This window comes from Lagenorhynchus albirostris, chromosome 13 (genome assembly GCF_949774975.1).
Source record: "Lagenorhynchus albirostris chromosome 13, mLagAlb1.1, whole genome shotgun sequence".
Classification (NCBI taxonomy): Eukaryota; Metazoa; Chordata; class Mammalia; order Artiodactyla; family Delphinidae; genus Lagenorhynchus; species Lagenorhynchus albirostris.
Genome location: NC_083107.1, coordinates 32,306,159 through 32,328,334, shown reverse-complemented (window position 1 = coordinate 32,328,334; position 22,176 = coordinate 32,306,159). Strand labels below are relative to the sequence as shown.

General features: G+C 34.8%; 1 protein-coding gene across 4 annotated transcripts; it reads right to left on the bottom strand.

Moving 5' to 3' along the window:
* Nucleotides 1–4,134: 4,134 nt before the first annotated feature.
* ETAA1 (ETAA1 activator of ATR kinase) lies at nucleotides 4,135–18,784 on the bottom strand. 4 transcript variants are annotated; one of them, XM_060168621.1, is made up of 7 exons: nucleotides 18,373–18,784; nucleotides 17,176–17,304; nucleotides 16,827–16,903; nucleotides 13,637–13,749; nucleotides 11,329–13,379; nucleotides 10,409–10,448; nucleotides 4,135–5,868 (listed from the first exon to the last, which is right to left on the bottom strand). In XM_060168621.1, the coding sequence occupies exons 1-7, from the start codon at nucleotides 18,677–18,679 to the stop codon at nucleotides 5,850–5,852; spliced, it is 2,736 nt and encodes a 911-aa protein (XP_060024604.1). In that variant the 5' UTR covers nucleotides 18,680–18,784; the 3' UTR covers nucleotides 4,135–5,849. The 4 variants fall into 4 exon arrangements, with proteins under 4 accessions (XP_060024604.1, XP_060024603.1, XP_060024605.1 ...); XM_060168620.1 differs by lacking the exon at nucleotides 10,409–10,448; XM_060168622.1 differs by lacking the exon at nucleotides 10,409–10,448 and having other exon boundaries at nucleotides 18,457–18,784.
* Nucleotides 18,785–22,176: the final 3,392 nt, after the last annotated feature.

Here is a 22,176-nt window from a genome sequence, read left to right as displayed (position 1 = left end):
CAAACCCACAGCAAACATCATTCTCAATGTTGAACAACTGAAAGCATTTCCTCTAAGATCAGGAACAAGGAAAGGATGTCCACTCTCACTACTCTTATTCAACATCGTTTTCGAAGTCCTAGCCACAGCAATCAGAGAAGAAAAAGAAATAAAAGGAATACAAATTAGAAAGAAGTAAAACTGTCACTGTTTGCAGATGACATGATACTATACATAGAGAATCCTAAAAATGTCACCAGAAAACTACTAGAGCTAATCAATGAATTTGGTAAAGCTGCAGGATACAAAATTAACGCACAGGAATTTCTTGCATTCCTATACACTAATGATGAAAAATATGAAAGAGAAATTATGGAAACACTCCCATTTACCATTGCAACAAAAAGAATAAAATACCTAGGATAAACCTACCTAGGGAGACAAAAGACCTGTATGCAGAAAACTATAAGACAGTGATGAAAAAAATTAAAGATGATACCAACAGATGGAGAGATATACCATGTTCTTGGATTGGAAGAATCAATATTGTGAAAATGACTATAGTACCCAAAGCAATCCACAGATTCAATGCAATCCCTATCAAATTACCAATGGCATTTTTTTACAGAACTAGAACAAATCATCTTAAAATCTGTATGGAGACACCCTGAATAGCCAAAGCAGTCTTGAGGGGAAAAAATGGAGCTGGAGGAATCAGACTCCCTGACTTCAGACTATACTACAAACCTACAGTAATCAAGACAATATGGTACTGGCACAAAAACAGAAACACAGATCAATGGAACAAGATAGAAAGCCCAGAGATAAACCCATGCACCTGTGGTCAATTAATCTATGACAAAGAAGGCAAAGATATACAATGGAGAAAAGACAGTCTCTTCAATAGGTGGTGCTGGGAAAACTGGACAGCTACATGTAAAAGGGTGAAAGAAGAACACTCCCTAACACCATACACAAAAATAAACTCAAAATGGATTCGAGACCTAAATGTAAGACTGGACACTATAAAACTCTTAGAGGAAAACACAGGAAGAACACTCTTTGACATAAATCACAGCAATATCTTTTTTGATCTACCTCGTAGAATAATGGAAATAAAAACAAAAATAAACAAATGGGACCTAATGAAACTTAAAAGCTTTTGCACAGCAAAGAAAACCATAAACAAGACGAAAAGACAACCCTCAGAATGGGATAAATATTTGCAAACGAATCAACGGAGAAAGGATTAATCTCCAAAATATATAAACAGCTCACGCAGCTCAATATTAAAGAAACAAACAACTGAATCCAAAAATGGGCAGAAGACCTAAATAGACATTTCTCCAAAGAAGACATACAGATGGCCAAGAAGCACATGAAAAGCTGCTCAACATCACTAATTATTAGAGAAATGCAAATCAAAACTACAATGAGGTATCACCTCACGCCAGTTAGAATGGGCATCATCAGAAAATCTACAAACAACATATTGCTGGAGAGGGTGTGTAGAAAAGGGAACCCTCTTGCACTGCTGGTGGGAATGTAAACTGATACAGCCACTATGGAGAACAGTATGGAGGTTCCTTAAAAAACTAAAAATAGAATTACCAAATGATCTAGCAATCCCACTACTGGGCATATACCCAGAGAAAACCATAATTCAAAAAGACACATGCAAGGCTTCCCTGGTGATGCAGTGGTTGAGAGTCCGCCTGCTGATGCAGGGGACACAGGTTCGTGCCCCAGTCCGGGAAGATCCCACATGCCGCGGAGCGGCTAGGCCCATGAGCCATGGCCGCTGAGCCTGCGCGTCTGGAGCCTGTGCTCCGCAGCAGGAGAGGCCACAACAGTGAGAGGCCCCCGTACTGCAAAAAGAAAAAAAAGACACATGCACCCCAATGTTCATTGCAGCACTATTTACAATAGCCAGGTCATGGAAGCAACCTAAATGCCCATCGACAGACGAATGGATGAAGAAGTTGTGGTACATATATACAATGGAATATTACTCAGCCAAGAAAAGGAACGAAATTGAGTCATTTGTTGAGACATGGATGGATCTAGAGACTGTCATACAGAGTGAAGTAAGTCAGAAAGAGAAAAACAAATATCGTATATTAACGCGTGTATGTGGAACCTAGAAAAATAGTACAGATGAACCGGTTTGCAGAGCAGAAGTTGAGACACAGATGTAGAGAACAAATGTACGGACACCAAGGAGGGAAAACCGCGGTGGGGTGGGGATGGTGGTGTGCTGAATTGGGTGATTGGGATTGACATGTATACACTGATGTGTATAAAACTGATGACTAATAAGAACCTGCAGTATAAAAAAACAAACAAAAAAACCCAACTAATACTAAACTTTCTTTCGGTTATTTGTATGGAAATATGTTAATATAAATGTTTCAGACATTACATGAAATTTCTAAAAATCTTGTATGTTCTGGTATAATGTTATAAGTCATAATTCGTTATTACTTTAAAATGTATATCAGAAATAACTAAATTTCCTTGTCAATTGCATTATTATGAACTGTCATCAAATCTTTAACTGTGGTGATTTTTAAGTCTTTTGTCATTTACAGACAGTTCTGGGTGTACTCTGATGCTTTCGCAAAAATGTTCCTATAAAAGGGTTTCATCTTCAAGGAATTCACGGAAAAGACTGACAAGTACAGGTTTCTGGTAACTGACTATACTGCTGAACTGAATGAATAAGTATTTTCAGAACTCTAATGGAAAACTGATGAATTCATAAAAGTGCTAACAAAAGATCAAGATAAAAAAAATTAATTACATGGGACTGAGTGACCTAATGAGGATCATTATAATTTTTGTGACTTTCTGTTTGAACAAAAGAAAAAAAAAATTCCACAAGGACTCAGAGGCAAAAAATATACAAATCAATTCTCACTGCAAAGTAAAGGAGCTATTACAGTGGAGGATTACTGGACTGAATGTCAATATTATGACATAGTATGAGTGTGTTTAGTGTTTGGTAATTGCAATCATTGTTGCTTTTGTTGTGGTCATCCATTTACAATGCTTGGTGTCAGTTTATTTATCTCTTGTAAAAATAAAATAGTGTGTGTGTGTGAAAAAAAGAAAAAACGGGCAACTCAACAGAAAAGGGCCTATACAAGCAACTCATAATTGAGGAAATTCAGATGGTATATAAACATGAAAAAGGGCTCTACTTTACTAGTAGTAGGGAAATTGCCAATTAAAACCACAATAAGATGTTAGTACACACCCAACAGATTGTCAAGCATTTTAAAGTGTGATGGAACTGTAAAAGGTGCACATTTATAGGAAACAGCTTGGCATTATCTAATAACATTAAGGATATGTACTCTCTATGACACAGAGGTGCAAATACATGTCTGTCTGAGCCATTCCTCAGGATAGGCTGGCTGCAGTTTAATCCATGCCAGTGCAGGGATTTCCCTAAGTAGTTCAGTTGGTGTATATATCCTGAACCTCAGTAATCTGACCATTGAAAGCCCATTTTTTAACATTCACATGCTAATAACAAGCACTAATTTTGCAACTGCAAAGACATTTTAAATGTTCATTATACAAATTAGCAAAGCCTCAAGTGTTTATCAGAGATAATATAGATGAACAACCAGAGTGAGGCCTTTCCAAACAAATGCTAGCTCACTGTCCTTGCTGTGGGAATTCTCAATTAGAAAACTTGTTGTCCTAGGTGTCAATTAAAATCAACCCACCGATGTTGGTCAAAAGGTACATACTTTCAGTTATGAATAAATTCTGAGAATCTAAAAAAAAAAAAAAAAAAAAAGAAGAGGAATCAGGATAGAAAAGGAAACTGTGAAGAGCATGTTCAGGCTCAGATTTGCCGAGCCACTCTTCCACCCCCATCCCTAAGTACTATAAGTCAGCCTTTAAAGAGAAAAGGGGTCATTTTAAAGAAAACTGCTAAGTAAACAGTAGCATAGGCTGTATTGAGAATATGACAAAATTATGGAAGAGATTCAAACAAAGAACTTTTAGAAGTATTACTAGAATACATATACAACTGAATAACATAAGGCATTACAGAACTGTCCAACAAAAGATACAAGAAATAAGTACCACAATGATAAGAGAAAAGAAATCAATTCCAGTAAGGATGGTCAGGTACAATTGTCAAAGCAACTGAAATTTATTGGGCTGAGTCTTAATGATTGGACACAATAGGCTAAAGGCATTCTAGAGAAATCAAGTGGTAGGCAGGGGGGAGCCTAAGCAAAAGTAGAGATATCCAAAGAGTAGTAAGAACACAGTGAAGCCATTTTAGAAAAAGATAAAGATTCTCAGCTCTTCATTTTCTTACACAGAAAAACTACCTATATTTATTTAGATACTTTTTTATATATTCTTAGGCAAATAATAAACATTACCTAGAATATGTTACTCCACTGTATATATGAAAATACAATTTTCAAAATTATGTATCTCTATAGAGCAATACCTTAAAATGCATTTAATTACTTTGATACTATCATAGCTCTAAGATACCTGAATAGTGGTGAACATCCTCATAGGTGTTTCACATTTATAACTCTCGTCAGGTATCCTAAAGCCATTTGGGATAAATAAAGCATTCTTACCGTCCTCATGCCCTCAGCTAAGATTTTTACTTCTGGCTTCGCAAATTCCAAACAAGCAAAATTAAAAAGAGAGTAACAGAGAAGAACAAATTAGCAAAGTCAGTAAATTAATCAAGGGAAAATTACATAGTTATAGGAAAATTGAAAAAGATTCTCATTTTTTATATCCTGGAATGGTTAATTCTTTAATACAAGAAACAATAAGCATTATTATCAGTCGCTTAATGTATTTTAGTTACTTTTTTTAAGTTTTATACTATAAAATAATTAATGCACCCACAAGTTATTTTATGTACTAATTAATACTCTGAAGCAAATGGTACCATTTGCCTAAGTATCCACTAGAATGAAAGAAATCATTCTAATCCTAGCACAGCTCCAACTTGCCTTCTGACTTTGGGAATAACAGTATTCATTTCTCACCTATACAGTGAAGAAGCTGGACCAGATGATATCTAAAGTTTCTGACAGTTCTAAATGTTACTGATGGTACACTACTTATATAGCTAATCCACATTCTTCTTTCAAAACTAAACTTCTTAAATCAGCATTTTCCCTAAAAATGGTGGGAAGTTTCCAAAATGTATTACATTTTAGAAAATTTTAAATTCACATGTATTACAAACTAGGAATTGAAAATAGTAGTTTTCTTATGAAGTCCTTTATTTCCTACCAATCATGTCCCTAAGAATATGGAAGTATTAATTAAAATTCAGAAATGTATAAAAACCTTAAGGAACAGTTATTGAAAAAAAGCTATAAAGAAATAATCTCTATTAGTAAGTTGAAGCTTTGTATTAGGAAAAGATTTATTACAGTAAGAGTTAAGTGGATTATCTATTTTTTGATGATCCTCTGCAATCACAGTATTTAAAAATAAAACTTTACTCTGTATGATTCTACTACATAACTGCTAACTTTCCTGAATTTCCAAAACTTACATGCAATTACTTTCACATACATCTCCAAGGAAAGGTTTCACTGACCATTGTAAACACTGATTTATTAAATAAAGTAGAAGTCCATGCTTTATAACTCAGCATTAAATTTCTCATAGAGAAATCAAGAAAAAATATTTCCTATCATAGATAGTTATCAACTGTCTTTGTTACCTCCCAAGTAACATTTCATTAAAGAAATCAAGTTAAGTGGGAGCTGTCTTTCTTTACAGATGATGCCTGTGCTTTGGCCATTCTTCGAACCAGCGCTTCTTGTCTTTTCCTCTGAATTTCTTCAGGAGAATACTTTCTATTTTTCTCTTCTTCCTCTAAAAATGAAACCAAATATAGATATTAGCTTTACAGACTATACAGTTGTTCTGAATAAATTTTAATTTTTACTTTTTTATTACCCAGATTTGCTACATTGGTTTTGTTATTAAACTATACTTTACTAAATATAAGACTACAAGTACAGATACAGTACAGTACAAGGCTCTAGACCAAAATAAAATCAAGCACTGATCAATCTGTTTGATGCACTCTTTTCACAGTGAGATAAAATCCATTTGATTAAAACTTGTACATTTTGACTACCCAGCAAATAATTTTTATGAACAATGACATCTAATTTATATAACCAATAAATGAATATATTTTAAAAACAAACTGGAATTTTAAATGTTATATAAATTGTAATAGAAAAGGAGTCAAAATATAATGGATTAAATTAGATACCAATACCTCAAAGAGTATATTTTTATACTATAAGATATCCTATGTTAATATTCCTACTCCTACTTTTTTCCCTCTATAGAACTCCAAGATTTTCATTTCAGCTATCCAGGAAAAATATTTTGGAGTAATAGACTGAAATCTATTATGTCAATAAACATGTAACTCACTGTCAGATATTATATTTTTATTCGGAAGATATATTTTCTACAAACATTGGAAAACTATTTCAAGAAGCAGGATATCTGAATAAAATTTTCAATATGAATGTCTTTTAATATATAAAATATGAAGCATTCTGATATATTCTTATGCAACACACTTTAGTGTATACTTCAGATAAGCCTACTATAAAATAAACAATGTTTTAAATTAGATAAATTAAAATGAGAAAGTTCTATTTTAATAACACATCCAATTCTGCCTCTACCAAAATTCTGACTTCTAATAAAATTAATTCCACAGTTAAGTCACTCTGGGCTAAAATATTAGATTGTCTATGTAATGCTATAAAAATCAAACTTTAAAATTAGCAAAATTATTTTTTCATTTAAATAATGTTTTAAAATCAAGCCCATCATCCTAATACATATTTAAGTGACCGTGTATTGGTAAAACTGTTTATGTTGTAAAATCTACCTTTCAGAGAAGTAAATAAGAATTTGCAGCACTGTCAGCAGAGAAATATTATTTACACTGACATCTAGACAGAGGTTCAGAATTTAGTGGTTATGACATTTCTCTTGTTAACTAAGGTAGATATTTACTCAAAATATACCATCTTTCCTTCCTCAGTATAATCAGAAATGAGAGAAGGTGTTCAGGGTAAGGGACACATATCTCAAACTCCCTGGATGATTCTGTTGCCTTTTATTTTCTAAGTCAATTATCTCACAGACTGTAGCTATTTTTTCTTAGAGAATAATACTAAAATGTACTTTAAAATTAGCTTGACTAATTTATCTATTATTTTAGTCTGAAAGCTGAGAAACACAAGAAACTTAGAATATACACACACACAATTTACATTCAGTTGACCATAAATTTGGAAGGAAAATAGGTTAATAGTCCATGATGGCAGAAAAGAACATAGCTCCCTAAAACTGGCCTTACAGCTGGTTTTGTGATATTAATAAAGTCTCATTAGGCAAATCTGATTTCAAGAGAGTCATTCCCATCAGCATCTCCCATCAGCACTTCCTTTAACACAATCTGCAATGAAAATACATAGCAAGGTCTCAAACTATTGTGAGGTACAAAGCAAGAGTGGCTCTTTTTAATCTTAATCCCAAAGCAGGGGTCAGGAAACTTTTTTCTTCTGTAAAAGGCCAGAAAGTATGTTAACCTTTAAAAAGCATGTGATTTCTTGTTGCAATTGTTCAGTTCTGCCCTTGCAGCATGAAAACAGCAATGGACGATGCATATAAGTAAATGATGTGACTGTGTTCAAATAAAACTTTGTTTATGGACAATGAAGTATGAATTCCATATAGTTTTCAAAAGTCATGAAGTATTATACTTCTTTTGATTTTTTTCAACCACTTAAAATGTGAAAGTGGGACTTCCCTGGTGGTGCAGTGGTTAAGAATCCGCTTGGCAATGCAACGAACACAGGTTCAATCCCTGGTCCGGGAAGATCCCACATGCTGTGGAGCAACTAAGCCCGTGCGCCACAACTACTGAGCCTACACATGCTGCGGAGCAACTAAGCCCGTGAGCCCCAACTACTGAGCCCACGCACCGCAAGTACTGAAGCCCACGCGCCCTAGAGCCCGTGCACTGCAACTACTGGGCCTGCGTCCTGCAACTACTGAAGTCTGCACGCCTAGAGCCTGTGCTCTGCAATAACAGAAGCCAACCGCAATGAGAAGCCCGCACACCGCAACTTACAGGAGCCCCTGCTCACCGCAACTAGAGAAAGCCCGCTCGCAGCAATGAAGAACCAATGTGGCCAAAAATAAATAAATAAATAAAATGTGAAATTCATCTTAGTATGCTGGCTGTACAAAAGCAGGCTATATAGGCTGGATTTGGACAGGCCACAGTTAGCCAAGCCAGCTTAAAGCAATGAGGTAGTTAGAAGGGTTTTGTTTCAAAGATATTTCCTGGAGAGCAGCTTGCTATACCAAAGTAAGAGGAAATAGAAACAACAGAAAATATCAACAATGTTAATATTAATTAGAATATTAGGCACTATCAATAAACTTAACAGAAAAATTGTAAAGTAAACTGAAAGGCAGATTATCCATCCATTAAAAAAATGCAGATAAGACAGGAGACAGGAGTTTTGGAAAAACTCAAATATTCCAGAGAGATTTAGTTTTTAATGGAATTACAACTATAAGTAAATATATTCATGTTGGAAGCATGCTTCAATTAATTATACTTATTTAAACATAAACTTAAATGTTTAAAACTATTATAGACTGACAACAATTTTAAAGCTTCAAAATATCTAGTTTGAGTGACAATGTAGAGAAGTATTCATTGTCAGTGTTGATAAGAATATAAATTGATGCGATTGGGGGGATGATCTGGAGATATCCATCAAAATTTAAAACATTCTGAACCTTACATAAATTTTCAGTAATTAACATACAATCACACAATTGTGTGTAAATTTATGTAGAATATTCACTGGAGGACTGTACTGCTGTTTATAATGCAAAAAACTGCAATCAAACTAAACCTCCATCAACAGAGAAACAGTTAAATAAATTATGGTACATCCATATAATGACATACTATGTAGTCACTCAAAGGACTAAAGCAAATCTATATGTACTAACAGGAAAAGATAGTTACAATGTATTAAGTGAAAGCAAAACCAAGTTGCCAGATAGTGTATACTATATAATTTCCCTGAGGAATGGTTGGAGGAAAGGAGAAATAGAGGACTTACCTTTTTACTTCAAATTAATCTATACTGTTTTCTTTATTTTTATAAAACTACATATTACTGTTACAATGTTTTTTTAAAGGGAAGGATCACTTAAATAGGGAAGTTGTAGCAATAATGCCAACAAAAGCATCATCTAAACAGAAAACAAACATGTTAAAAGAAACTAAAAACTCCCTTAACCATAGAAGCACTGATCTACATAATAAGTAAGAATCCTAATGTTTAGCCCCAAGTGAGGGAGACTGATTAAGGAAATCTATAATTACAAGCTAGCATAGTAAATGCTGTAACAGAAGTTAGCACTGGGTATTGCAGAAACCCAAAGAAAGCGAACCTTAATCATTCTGCGTGGTTAGAAACACACTGGGTTTTAAAGGATAAACAGAAAAGAGCCAGCAGATTTGGCGTAGGCATGTGGGGGCACTAGGTTTCTGGTGAAGTGCCCTGGGCATTAAGAAGCGCATGTAGTTATGCCAGAAATATTCCCTTTTAAAAACTACTACAGTATCAGTGAATAACAGACTTTTCACATTATATTGCATGATGTTCATTCAAATACTTATTAAACATCTAACTGGCAGCTGCCGTGGTAGGCCTAGGTATTCACTGATCAGACAGACAGTTATCAATATTTGATTGCAAACTGTGATAAAAGAAATGAAGGAAATAAGAGAGATGACTGAAAATAACAAGGAAAGCATTTATAGACTGCTGAAGGAAGGCATCTGTGAGATAGTAATATCAATACTGAAACTGAGACCTAAGGATAAAAAAGCACCAACTGGACTTCCCTGGTGGTGCAGCAGTTAAGAATCCACCTACCAATGCAGGGGACACGGGTTCAAGCCCTGGTCCAGGAAGATCCCACATACCACGGAGCAACTAAGCCCATGCACCACAGCTACTGAGCCTGTGCTCTAGAGCCCGCAAGCCACAACTACTGAGCCCACACACCACAACTACTGAAGCTCATGTGCCTAGAGCCCATGCTCTGCAACAAGAGAAGCCACCACAATGAGAAGCCCATGCTCCGCAACAAAAAGTAGCCCCTGCTTGCCACAACTGGAGAAAGACCGCGTGCAACAATGAAGACCCAATTCAGCCACAAATAAATAAATAAATTTATTTTTTTAAAAAAAAGCACCAGCCAAAGGAGGGGTGGTGGTCACATGCTGGGAAGCAGTGTTAGCTGGGACTAGCAGTCAAAGCTCCTGAACTAGAAAAGAACTTACTCTGTTTGAGGAACTGAAGTACAGCTGGTGTAGCTGAAGCCTAATAGGTAAGGCAAAAAAAGAGGACAGGAAGGTTAAGGAGAGATAATCCAGGGCCTTGTAGATCACAGGGTAAGGTCTGGATTTATTTGAAATATGACGGACAGTGGCTGAAGGTTGTCTTTAAGCAGACAAATGCCATATTTGTTTTTTATTTTTTCTCTTGTTTTAAAAGATGATTCTGCTGTTTGGAGACTAGAATTGACAGGGAACAGGTAAAAGAACTGCAGTAGTCCAGTCAGGAAACATTGGCTTGCATAAGGGTGATAGCAGGAGACAGTGAGAAAAATGGACAGTTTTCAGATATATTTTTTGAGGTAGAAACAATGGAACCTGATAGAAAGAACTGGGGAAAAGAAGAACTGGAAAGAATCAAAGATCACAGGATGTACTGAGTAAGTAAATAACAACTCTAACCATCATAACTAACAGTTTTATATCAGATGGTATTCTAGCAAAGGCATTTAATTAGAATGCTCTAAATCTTCAAACATTGTTCACCTCAATATTCTGCTAAACACAGGAGTAAGATTATTCAAATTTTAAAACAATGAGATATTTAGTGAACAAAGGAATCTTCACACAGTAATACATGAATCTATAAGTAAAATTTTCCAGGTAATAATTCAGAAAACATTCAACACATACTTATCGAGTGCCTACTATACACTAGTCACTGTATTAAATGTTGGCAAAGAATTCGATGCAGTCTTTTCAAAACATAAATCACCCAGTATTTGTATATTCCAGCATCATTATTTTTAAGAATCACTTTAAAACTTCCAGTTAAACATCATAGTTTTTAACTTGTATGTTATGCAAATTCAATAAAACAAATAACTAGTTTGGTTACTTTTCAAAGAAAATTATTTCATACATACCTTTTGAAGTTTGTTTCAAAGATTCAGAAAATTTTCCCAAAGACTGCTGTTGAACAGCCTTTCCACATAATGGGTTGACAGTTTTATTTTTCTGCAAACCCTGTGTGATTTTGGTACCAGAGATACTTCCTGTTATACAATTGTTATTAAACTGAGAAAGAATTTGAGAATTTTTTATCTTTGTAAACATGTACTTAGAAAATCTCACTGCTCTGTTAAGGTCACTCTGAGCTTCATCTGTTACGGTGCTATGCGATAGATGTGGAGTACTCAATTTCTTCTTATTAGCAGCAATTTCTGTACTCATGTGATCTGAACTCACATTCAAACTTGAACTTCCTATAAGAACCGATTTGGAACTATTCACTTGTTTTGGAACATCAGTGTTATTCCAAGAGACATGTAGATTATTGATCTGACAATTTGAGTTCTTAGAATATATAGTCAAATTTGTCGTGGCACCTAAAAACCCCGGAGAATTTCCACAAATTTCCCTTTTCTCCATCTTCATTGATTTATTTATTTGTAAGCTATCTGTCAATGAAGATGTTTGCACTGAAATGCTGTTCAGATTCAAATGCTCTGATTGCACCAACGGACTTCCTTGTTTAGGTGTAGTAAACACGTTTTTGGCTCCGTGTTTAGAACTATTATTGATCCCAAATACACTTTCTGATGTCTTGCTGTCCACTCTAATGTCTTGCTCCTGAGTTAGTCTTTCAATATCATCACATGCTTGGTATAATAAATCATCATCTACATCATCTGCTTCCCAGGTATTCTCTAAGTGATGACAGGCTTTAACAATTTCATTGGTAAATGATGTATCATTCCAATCATCAAAGAAAGAACGAAGCTTTGATACATTAGTCTGATTTGGGTTACAAACACTGGTTTTATTGCCCAAAGTTGCAGAGCCTAAAGGCTCGACATTAGTAGGTGCCTTCAAAGACTGATTAAAAATGGACTTATTTTTTTGTTCATTAGAACATCCTGGGTTCAAAGTAAACTTTTTTTCAGAAGCATTTACATTAGAAGTAAATTTAATATGAGTATCTTCATTTACTTTTGCCAGATTAGATGCAACTGCACAGTCTTGAATTTTGTCTTGAACAACAATTGTATTAAAAGATTTCTCCAATTTCATTTTATTTCCAGTGGATGATAATTTATTTGGTTTATCATTCGGCTTTGCTGAAAATCTGTATTTTGCAGCATCTGTTAATTCACTGTTCCATGTCTTTGAAGGAAGATCTTGTAAAATTTTTGAATCCCTTAACCTGGTATCTAGACTTGTATTCATTCCTGACTTACTTTTACCATTTTTACTGTTAAAGGTACAAATTTCCTTTTGATCAGTAATCTGGGCTGTTTCAGGGGCAGCGAAAAGTTCAGACATTTCAATATTTTGCATAACAAAAGGTTCATTACTTAGTAAGTTTTCCCAATCATCCTCAAAATCACTGGTAGTAAATGTATCACTGTGCTTATTAAAAGCTCCTGGTTCCTTAGTACAGGAAGTCACATATGATTTTGTCATTCCAGGATTATCTACTTGATGAGAAAGTGATCCTTGGGTTTTATTTGGTAGTTTTTCAGTGACCAGAGTTTCATTAGTAATGATGTTCTCCTCTTTCAAAGCGTTTTTCTTTCCAAAGGTAGTACTACTGGTGCTCAAGAAAGCATCTGACAGATCTTGGCTTAACTGTCCACTACATTTCTGAGTAGAACCATCAAAAATGGCGATAAAGGCTGCTTCAGCATTTTGGTCAAATGGCTTCTGACTGCTGTTTTGATCATTTACCACAAATATCCTGTTTTCTTTCACTGGCTTCTTTATCATAGCATTATCTATTTCAGGAACTATATCATGTAGTAACTGCATCTGTACATTATCTCTGTAATTATTTAAAGTCTCTGCTTCTGAAATCATCTGGATAAGATCATGATTTCTCTTGTTTTGCTCTTGAATCACATCTAGCTCTTCCATATTTTTATCAAATTGCTTAGCCAATTTCATAAGTTCCTCCTCCTGATTTTGTGATTTTAACCTATTAAACAAATATTTTAAAAATTACAACGAAGTAAAGTTCTAAGTCATAAATATTCAGTTATTTAACATATTTTAATGTTAAAATTCAAAAGTTTTAACACATACTGATATTATAATTATTTTAAGTCAAAATTTTACATGTCAAAATTAAGGAAAATAATTTATAACCATTTTGACATATTCACAAAACCAAAACAGAATATTAAAAATACTTACTTCACTGAATGTTAGAAAAACTGCGAAGTTTGAACTTACTTTGTGCAGCTGAGTTTTGCTCTTGATTTTCCTTTTGCTACACTAGGAGTGCAAGGAATAGCAGTTGCACCAATCCACACGCCCAGCATGGAGTCTGTTGTTGGTTTCTCATCCTTTGGCAGAAGGGGAAAAAAAAAAGAGGTGTAAAAGTACCAAAACCAACCAAACAAAAATCCACTTTAATTATGCTGAATTATTTTCTTAAAGCAATAATTTCTGGTAAGGTGATAGCTACTAAACAAACTCCAAAACAATGAGAAGATGGAGGACAGCACTAACAAGCTGCAAGAAGTGATCTATTTATGTTTCTGGGAATGAAAACACTCAGAATTGGGAATTCCTTATTTTCAAAAAAATTTTGTTTTTAAGAATTTAATTAATTAGGAAATGCATGTTCAATAGTAAGAGCACATCTTTTATCAAAAGAAAACTGAACAACTTATTTCAGTTGTCATAAGATATTCATAAAATAAACATTAGTATCAGAAATAAACTATGTAGCAGGAATCGTTAGTATTATGAATAAAGAGAGATACATATGGAGTTTTTTCTGTATCACCTGATTCTCCAAATTTTCCCTATCCCCATTATAACGCTTATCTAAAGTTGGGACAATCCATGTTGACCTTAATTGACAACACTTAGGTAGAATTAAGACAACTTAGAATTAAATCAGGACCAAGCTAGAGATAAGTGCAAGGTTAGAACTGATGCTATGAATGAGGGATAAGAACAAAAAGTAAGTGGAGAAAGCAGGTAAAGAAGCTTAACCAGTATTAAGGCTAGAAAAAAGCCATTTTAGTCCTGGATCTTTCTGCTATACCCTTCAGTCACTTGATCATGCATAAAATTAGAGAATAAATTTGTGTATTAGTTACAAACCAAACCAATAAATTAAACAAGTTAATCATTTTCTACTCCATTTTTATAGTACCTAGAATGAGCATAAACAAGCAACTATCACACAAATTAAAATAATCTTATCACTAGTTTATAGATTACTTGAAGGCAAGGACTATTCCTGATAGTTCAGCATCTAGCAAAATGCTGAGCATAAAGATGTCAGTTCATGTTTATTCACTAGAAAGTTAGGTGAAGAGATACCTACAACTTGGTATTTCAAAATCCTCAATCAACAAGCAGTTTTCTTAGATGTCCAGTTGAACCTAGTAGATTTTAGCTTTGCAAAATACCCAAGAAAAGCAATAATTTTGATTCTAGATGCAATACATATTTTCCCTTTTGTTTCAACAATCTTGAATTTAGGGAAAAATAACATTCTTAATGATTTAATTATGGATACTTTTTGGTCCATTTACCAAGTAATTTTAAATTCATTCCATTTTTAGAATATAAAAGTACAATAACTTTATACATCTAGTTATATATATACATGGGTCCTATGTGTTTTTTATAGTATTTTTTTATAGTATTTGTAAATGTTATATTTTTAAAATTTCCTCATCAATAATTACAATCCAGGTGCTGTAAAAGGTATCTAAGCACATATCCTAGAGTATACTGTGCAGAGTTGTAAAAATGATGGAAAAATATACACCATCTTCAAAAAACAACATTGTACAAAAAGTATCCCTGAAGAAAGCAAAATGACTGACCAATTAAAAGTGCAAATTTAAAAAAATGTCATCTCTGGAACTATTACGGTGACTTAAATAATTATTTGAGGAGGATAACTCACCTAAAAATAAACAACATGAATACGTCATTCTGAGAAAATGACAAGTTCTTTAAAAGACCTTGATATTACCAAAGGTTTATGTGCTTTAAAAGTGCTCAGTTGAAAATGGTAATATTAAAAAGCAACTAATTTCACTGTACTTTTTCTTATACACAAGTTACCACTTGCATACTGTTGCCATTTCTTTATGTGAGCTATTATTTCCAGCCCACTTAGGTAGAGTCCAATAATTTACTCAACTATCTTTTTATCACTATTGAGGCTGGCCAGCCCAAACACATTTTATTATGCTTCTTTCATGTGAAACCCACAATTAATGAAGATCTATTGTTAACTTATAAAGCAAGTAGTATATGGTATAAAGGCTATTTAACTAATGAACTGTATGTAAAATGCATTTCTATGACATACCAAACATGGAATGTAGAGCTAGTAGCAACAGAGCTGTTTTGACTGTGTTAGCTGTAATTCTGGATGTTTTATAGTTGCTAAGAAAAACTTTATTTCCTGTCTCCTCCACCTGGATGATGGTGATCCTTGCAACCACAGTTTGGGCCAGTGTCATCTATGTTTATGGTCAACATATAGTCACTATCAAAGGGCATTTCAAGGAAAAATACTAAACTTCCTATGGAAAAGATACTAAGCAAAAAATTGGGTGTTTTCTGGATTTAAATGTTGCTAAATAAGAAAAAGAGAAAGGAAAGAGGTCCAGAACAGAGGTTGACCTAAACTTATACTTCCCTTACACTCAAGCATTACAAGAGCTGAAATAAATTTTTAAATACAGTTCTGTTATAGCAAATAATTTAACTATCATAATTAACTTTAACCTAGCATTTGTAGTGCTCTGTAGTTTACATAAATTTTTATCCAATTCAGTCATCATAATAATCCAAGAAAGAGAGCAATACAAGTAATAATTCTATTTTAATGGCTGAATGAACTAAAGTTCTGAGAGTTTAAGGGACTTGCTTAGGGTCATCCAGCATAGGACGCAGACTGAGAACTAACTCCAAATCCAATGTTTTTTCCATTTTTATGTTTCTTGATGATATTATAAGCCAGCAAGTATTAAGAAAAGCAGTTTCAATGAGGAAAAGGTGTGCTATAGACAGGAAAAAAAATACCCATCACCAAAAACTTAGAAGTTTACTTTTATTGTCTGATTCTACTCTTTTAGTAACTTGAAAAATGATACCATATAGTGTTAAATAACATTAAAAACAAACACAAAGCTCTAGTTAAAAATCATCATTCTAAAAAAGTATATACATATGCTTAGGAAAATATATATTACCAATTTTAAATTATGGTCCTTTTTTCAAAACATGCATTTCAGTGGTAGAAAAGGTAAAAATAATCTTTGCTGCTCTGTTTTTAAAAAAGAATTGAATAAGACAAAATATTTTTCACATAAATGAACTATTAAAAAAACTTAGTGGCATATTTTCACTGTTTTAAAATAAACTATAAAATACTGATATTTACCTGAGGAGCAATGCGATTAACAATATGTGAGATTTCATCACTATCTGTGGTGTAAATCCGCTTTTTTCTTCCTTTACCTAAAGAAACAAAGACATTTCTATAAATTAAAAACAAAAAACTAATTTTTAAAAATAGTGGTTACGTCTTAGAACACAATTTTAATTAGCATGGCTTAGATCACTATGCATTCTGACATTACACGCGTATCACAGAAGCATGATCACTTAATATTCTCGAAAAACATCTGCTGTATAAAAGTTCCTGATGTGGATATCTGACTGAAATTCTACAGTTAAATCCTAATCATTAATCAAATATTCACCCAGATAAAAATGTTTTAACAAATTACCTAACTGTTTCGTCATTGGAGAATTCTGATCCCAAAAGATATCATTCTGTCCATCTGGATCATTAGGAGAACTGAAGGCAGATGACAATAAATCCATCTGCAGCATTCTCTTTGGTGTTTCATACATTTCTACATAAAATAAGATTAAAATAACAATTGTTGCATTTTAAAGCATTACTTTACTTCATAATACCCCAATGTTAAATACCAGCTTAGACTAAATTTTTTTTATAGTCCAATTATAAATTTCTTTCCCAGAGATGATTATATTACTTTAGCCACAACTGAAATGTTTCACATAAAATCCCTGTAGTACTTCATAAGTTTGACATTGTAAATAGCAAGTATTTTAAGACAATCTAATAGCTCTATAAATGTACAATACTGTATAACCTAGTCATTCCATTCATTACCCCTGGAACTAGGAGGTTTTGGGAAGCACCTGTAATTTACAGATACATTTCAAAAATCAAAAGCATTTCAACAGAAACTTCAGAAAAAGTCTATGTTTAGCTTCCTTTTGCCAACTCTATCCAACTTACACTAATTCAAAAAGCTTTAGTGAGCCATTTCTTGGTTTTGTCTAGTATCACTTTTTTTGTTTATTCTGCAATTGCTCTGTCAAACTAAAAACAAGTAAGGTAATAAAAGCTGTATTTTAAGAACATGCTCTAGGAAAGAGCTCTTATATGAGTTTCAATTCCTACCAGGACTTATTAGAAAAAATTGAACACCAAAAAGTGATCAGAATGAAATACTCAGGGGCCCTCGGTTTCCTACTATGAGGGACATTATACAAAGGAACTTCCGGTTTATTCATAATGAGTTGAGACATCACCAAGGCTTTGAGGATAGAGATAGCTATATATTCCAGACGGCCCCTTCTCTAAGTCAGATCAGGGCAAAAAGTTTAGGAGGAAATAATTCCCGTGGTAATAAGCAGAAGGCACAAGATATTATTTCTCCTCGCTCTGCCACTATTGATACCTGGAGGAGCAGCCTACAAATTAGCCTTCCTCCCTCCAACAGGTAAACCCCACAATCTATTCCTGTGGCAGGGGCGACAAGCGGTTGTCACGCCTAACGGGGCAGTGCTCACACTCGGGGATGAAAGCCCTGGGGGGGGGTCGCGTTAATTTTGGACTCACGAGGGAGAAGCCCAGGGAAAGAAAACACAACTTCAGACTCCACTCCCACCTGCACCCGGGGTTTCCTGGTCACGAGCTGGCCTCTGAAGCTGCGGCGCCGAAGCCCAGGGAGACCCCGCTGCCCACGTCTCACCCTCGGGGTTACTTTTACTGCACGAAGCGGCTACTGGCGGCTGCTCTTGCTGCGGCAGAGGCCGGAGAGGCCTCTCTCCAGCCCCACAAGGCCCTGAACCGCGGGCCGACCTCAGCCGCCTCTTCCCCGTTTCGACCACCGAGCTGCATTCCTCAGTCGCCGCCGCTTTGCGCGGCGTGTTCTTCAGGCCAGGGCTGTCCCCATATTTCCTTCGCCGACTCATTGCGTAGGACGCCCTCCACCAGCCGCTTCTCCTTTCACATTTTGCAACGGGAGGAGTAGAGCAACGGAGCTACGGAACTACAAACCGGACCCCGCGCCAACGGCCGCCGCCATTTTGGCCGGTGGGACGCTCGTAAGAGGCGGGTTCTGATTGGCTGCGTCCGGACGAGGGGCGGGGCGGCCAGGGTTCAAGCGGCGCGCTTCGGCAGCCCGCGCAGCGAACCTGCTCGGATTCGTCAGGATAGGAACTGGTTGAAAGGGACAGCCGTCTGGCCACCATAGCTGAGAATGAGAGCATGCGACGTGGAAAGAATCCACTGGCATCTTTGTATTGAGTTTACTCGGATTCAGGTTCTTGTGGGGTTTAATATTTCGAAGAAGAGGAAATACAGGTATAGATTAAGAAGGAAGGCATGAAACTTCTTTCATGGAGGATATGTGCATAGAAAATCAAAACGTAGGAAAAGTTATTAAATTCATAAATTAACGGAGTTGCTGATATGAAGTCAATATTCGAAGATCAATCATGCTTCAATAGATTAATAATGAGTGTAACATTGACTTTTTAAAAAAATATGATTTATAGTAACATACAAGGTATCAATTAACTAGGAATAGATTTAACCAGATTGCAACACCCCTACAGAGAGAATTATGAAATATTTTTGAAAGAAATTGAAGATCTAATAAATGGAGAATTATACTATGTGCATAGGTTGCAAGACTCAATATTGTTATGATGTGTTTCCCAAATTTATCTATAGATTCAATGCAAATCCATTCAAAATGGCAGTAGGTGTGTGTATCAATGTGTGTAATATGGCAAGTTTATTTTAAAATGAACATGGAAATGCAAAAGCCTAAAAATATCCAAGGAACTCTTGAAGATCTCTTGAAAAACAATAAAGTTGGATCTCTACCAGTTAAGACAGTGTGGCAATGGTGAAAGGATAGACAAATAGATGAAAGAAACAGAATAAATGGCTCAGACACAGATGTTTACATAAGTGTACAATCGATTAAAACAAAGATGACCCTCCTGAGCAGTGTGAAAAGGACTTTTTGATAATAAATAGTGCTTAGTCAATTTGATATACACATGGAAAAAGAAACTTAATTTCTGCCTCAAACCATATCCTCAAATCAAATGCAAATTGATTATATATTGAATTGTAAAAGATAAAATAACATTCTATAAGATGGTATAAATTGTCTTCATTACAGAAAATGAATTTTAAATGGAACAAAAAGTCACCAACTATAAAGAAAATAATTATAAATGTGACTACATTAAATTCATAACTTAAGAACGTTCTGTCCAAAGACATTAAAGAGAATGAAAGGCAAGGCACAAATTGGGAGAAGATATTTATAATATGCAAAATTAAGGGCCCATATATAAAATATATGAAGAACAGATATAGATCACTAAGGAAATGATTCACCACTGTTAAGAAAAATGGGTTAGTTATAATACTTTAGCAGTCTCTGCAAAAGAAAATCAAAGTGATCAACAAACTTGTGAAAAGTTTGTTTGCTCAAAACTTGCTCAACCTCATTTGTAATGAGGAAAATGAAAATTAAAACCACAATATGATACTCTTTCACACCCATCAGAATAGCTAAAAATTAAAAAGACTGACAATAGGGGTATCAAGTAAGTAAAACAGTGATGAAACCACAGCCACAGCTAACCCAGAGCCAGAGGCCCCAATCAATGGGAACTGTCACGAAACTGCTGGTGAGGGTATGACTTGGTCCAACAATTTGGAAAACGGGTTTTGATCTAGCAGTTCCACTCCTAGGACTATAACCAATGGAAATTCATGGACTTGTGCATCAAGATACATTTTATAAAAATGCTTTTAGCAGGTAAATTCAAAATTACCCTAAACTGGAAGCCAACCCAATACCATTCAGCAGTAGAGTGGGTAAATATATTGAGCTATATTTGCTCAACAAAATGCTACATAGTAATAAAAATGAAAAACTACAGCTCCTTTCAACAACAAGGAAAAAAAAATCTCATAAACTTAAACTTGAGCAAAAGAAGCCAGACTACCTACTCCTTCCTCTGCAAGAATAGTATATAACTCCATTTACATAAATTCCAATAGGCAAAATTAAACTATATTGTATAAGGATGTAAGCTTAAGTGATAAAATTATAAAGAACAATCAAGAAAGTGATTACCATAAAGGCAGGATAATGGTTACTGAAGAGGCAATGATTTGGAGCCAAGAGGGAGGGGGAGTATCTAATGTGTTGGCTTTGTTCATTGTCGTGTTTTAGTTGCTGGTTTTGTGATAATTTATTGAGCAGAACATGTCATTTTGTTTATTTTCCTGTATACATGTTATATTTATCAATATATTTATCAATAAAAATGTTTTAAAATTTTAATGTAAGGAAAAATCTTTGTTTCTACTGAAGAACTGATTTATATTCCTTTTTTGAAATTTACTCTGTTTTTATTCTTTAGTTTGGCTGACAGGAATCCTAGACCTAAATTTGAGGTTCTAGCAATTATGTAAAACATCGTGATCAAATCATTATTTTCTTTTTCCTCAGCACTTGACTTTCTACTAATATTTCTCTTGCCATTGTTGCAGGAGAAGAGGGAGGGAGAGAAAGGTCATGTCCCAGGTCTCAAGCAAGGTCCTGGGAGGGTCCTTTGCGCAGGAAAACATTCAAGAGCCGAAGTAAAATGAAAACAAATTTATTTAGAGAGATACACATTCCATAGGCAGAATGCAGACCATTTCAGAAAGTGAGAGTGCCCCAAGGTACGGAGGTGGTTAGTTTTTATGGGCTAGGTAATTTCACAGGCTAATGAATGGGAGGAATATTCTAACTATTTGGGGGAAGGAGCATGGATTTCCAGGAATTGGGCCACAGCCCACTTTTTGGCCTTTTATGGTCGGCCTCGGAAATGTCATGGCACCTGTCATGGTGCTGGTGGGGGTGTCCTTTAGCTAATATATTACAATGAGGTTCAAGGTCTACTGTAAGTCAAATCTTCTGCCACCGTGGGTCTAGTTGGGTCTAACCAGTTTTTGTAGTACCCTATGTCATTCTTTTAATGGTTGTGTCCTATCCCCTTCCTTCCTGTCTTCCTTCCTGTCTGATTGTTTTTAATCTACATATTTTAAAACAATTATTTGGTTTTATACATTTATAACTGGATATGACTGCTTGGGAGGTGACATCTCTTAAAATTCAAATTAACTTCTTGAGCCTCTAATTGTCTAAATTAATAGGAATACTGTAATTTTTCTCTGGGATCTCTCCTACCTCTCAACTGACCAAGAATTCCAGAAGCAGAATAAAAGAACTCAAATGTATACTACAGCACTTTCTTAAATAAATGGCATCATAGCCATCTAAGACCGAATTTATCCTAAAAACGTCTAACTCACACTTAGAAAATAAAGAGTTTGAAGAATTTAATAATGCTTATAGGAGTAATAACCATGTAGTAATCCTTTAAAGCATATT

Bases quoted from the DNA above. Each gene is read 5' to 3' on its own strand.
- ETAA1 (XM_060168620.1), bottom strand. From the start codon at position 18,679: ATGAGTCGGCGAAGGAAATATGGGGACAGCCCTGGCCTGAAGAACACG. The intron at 17,305-18,372 runs GTGGGAGTGGAG...TATTTTATGTAG, and splicing joins CCAGGAAACCCCGGGTGCAG to AAATGTATGAAACACCAAAG. The intron at 16,904-17,175 runs GTAATTTGTTAA...TTGTTTCTTTAG, and splicing joins TCCAATGACGAAACAGTTAG to GTAAAGGAAGAAAAAAGCGG.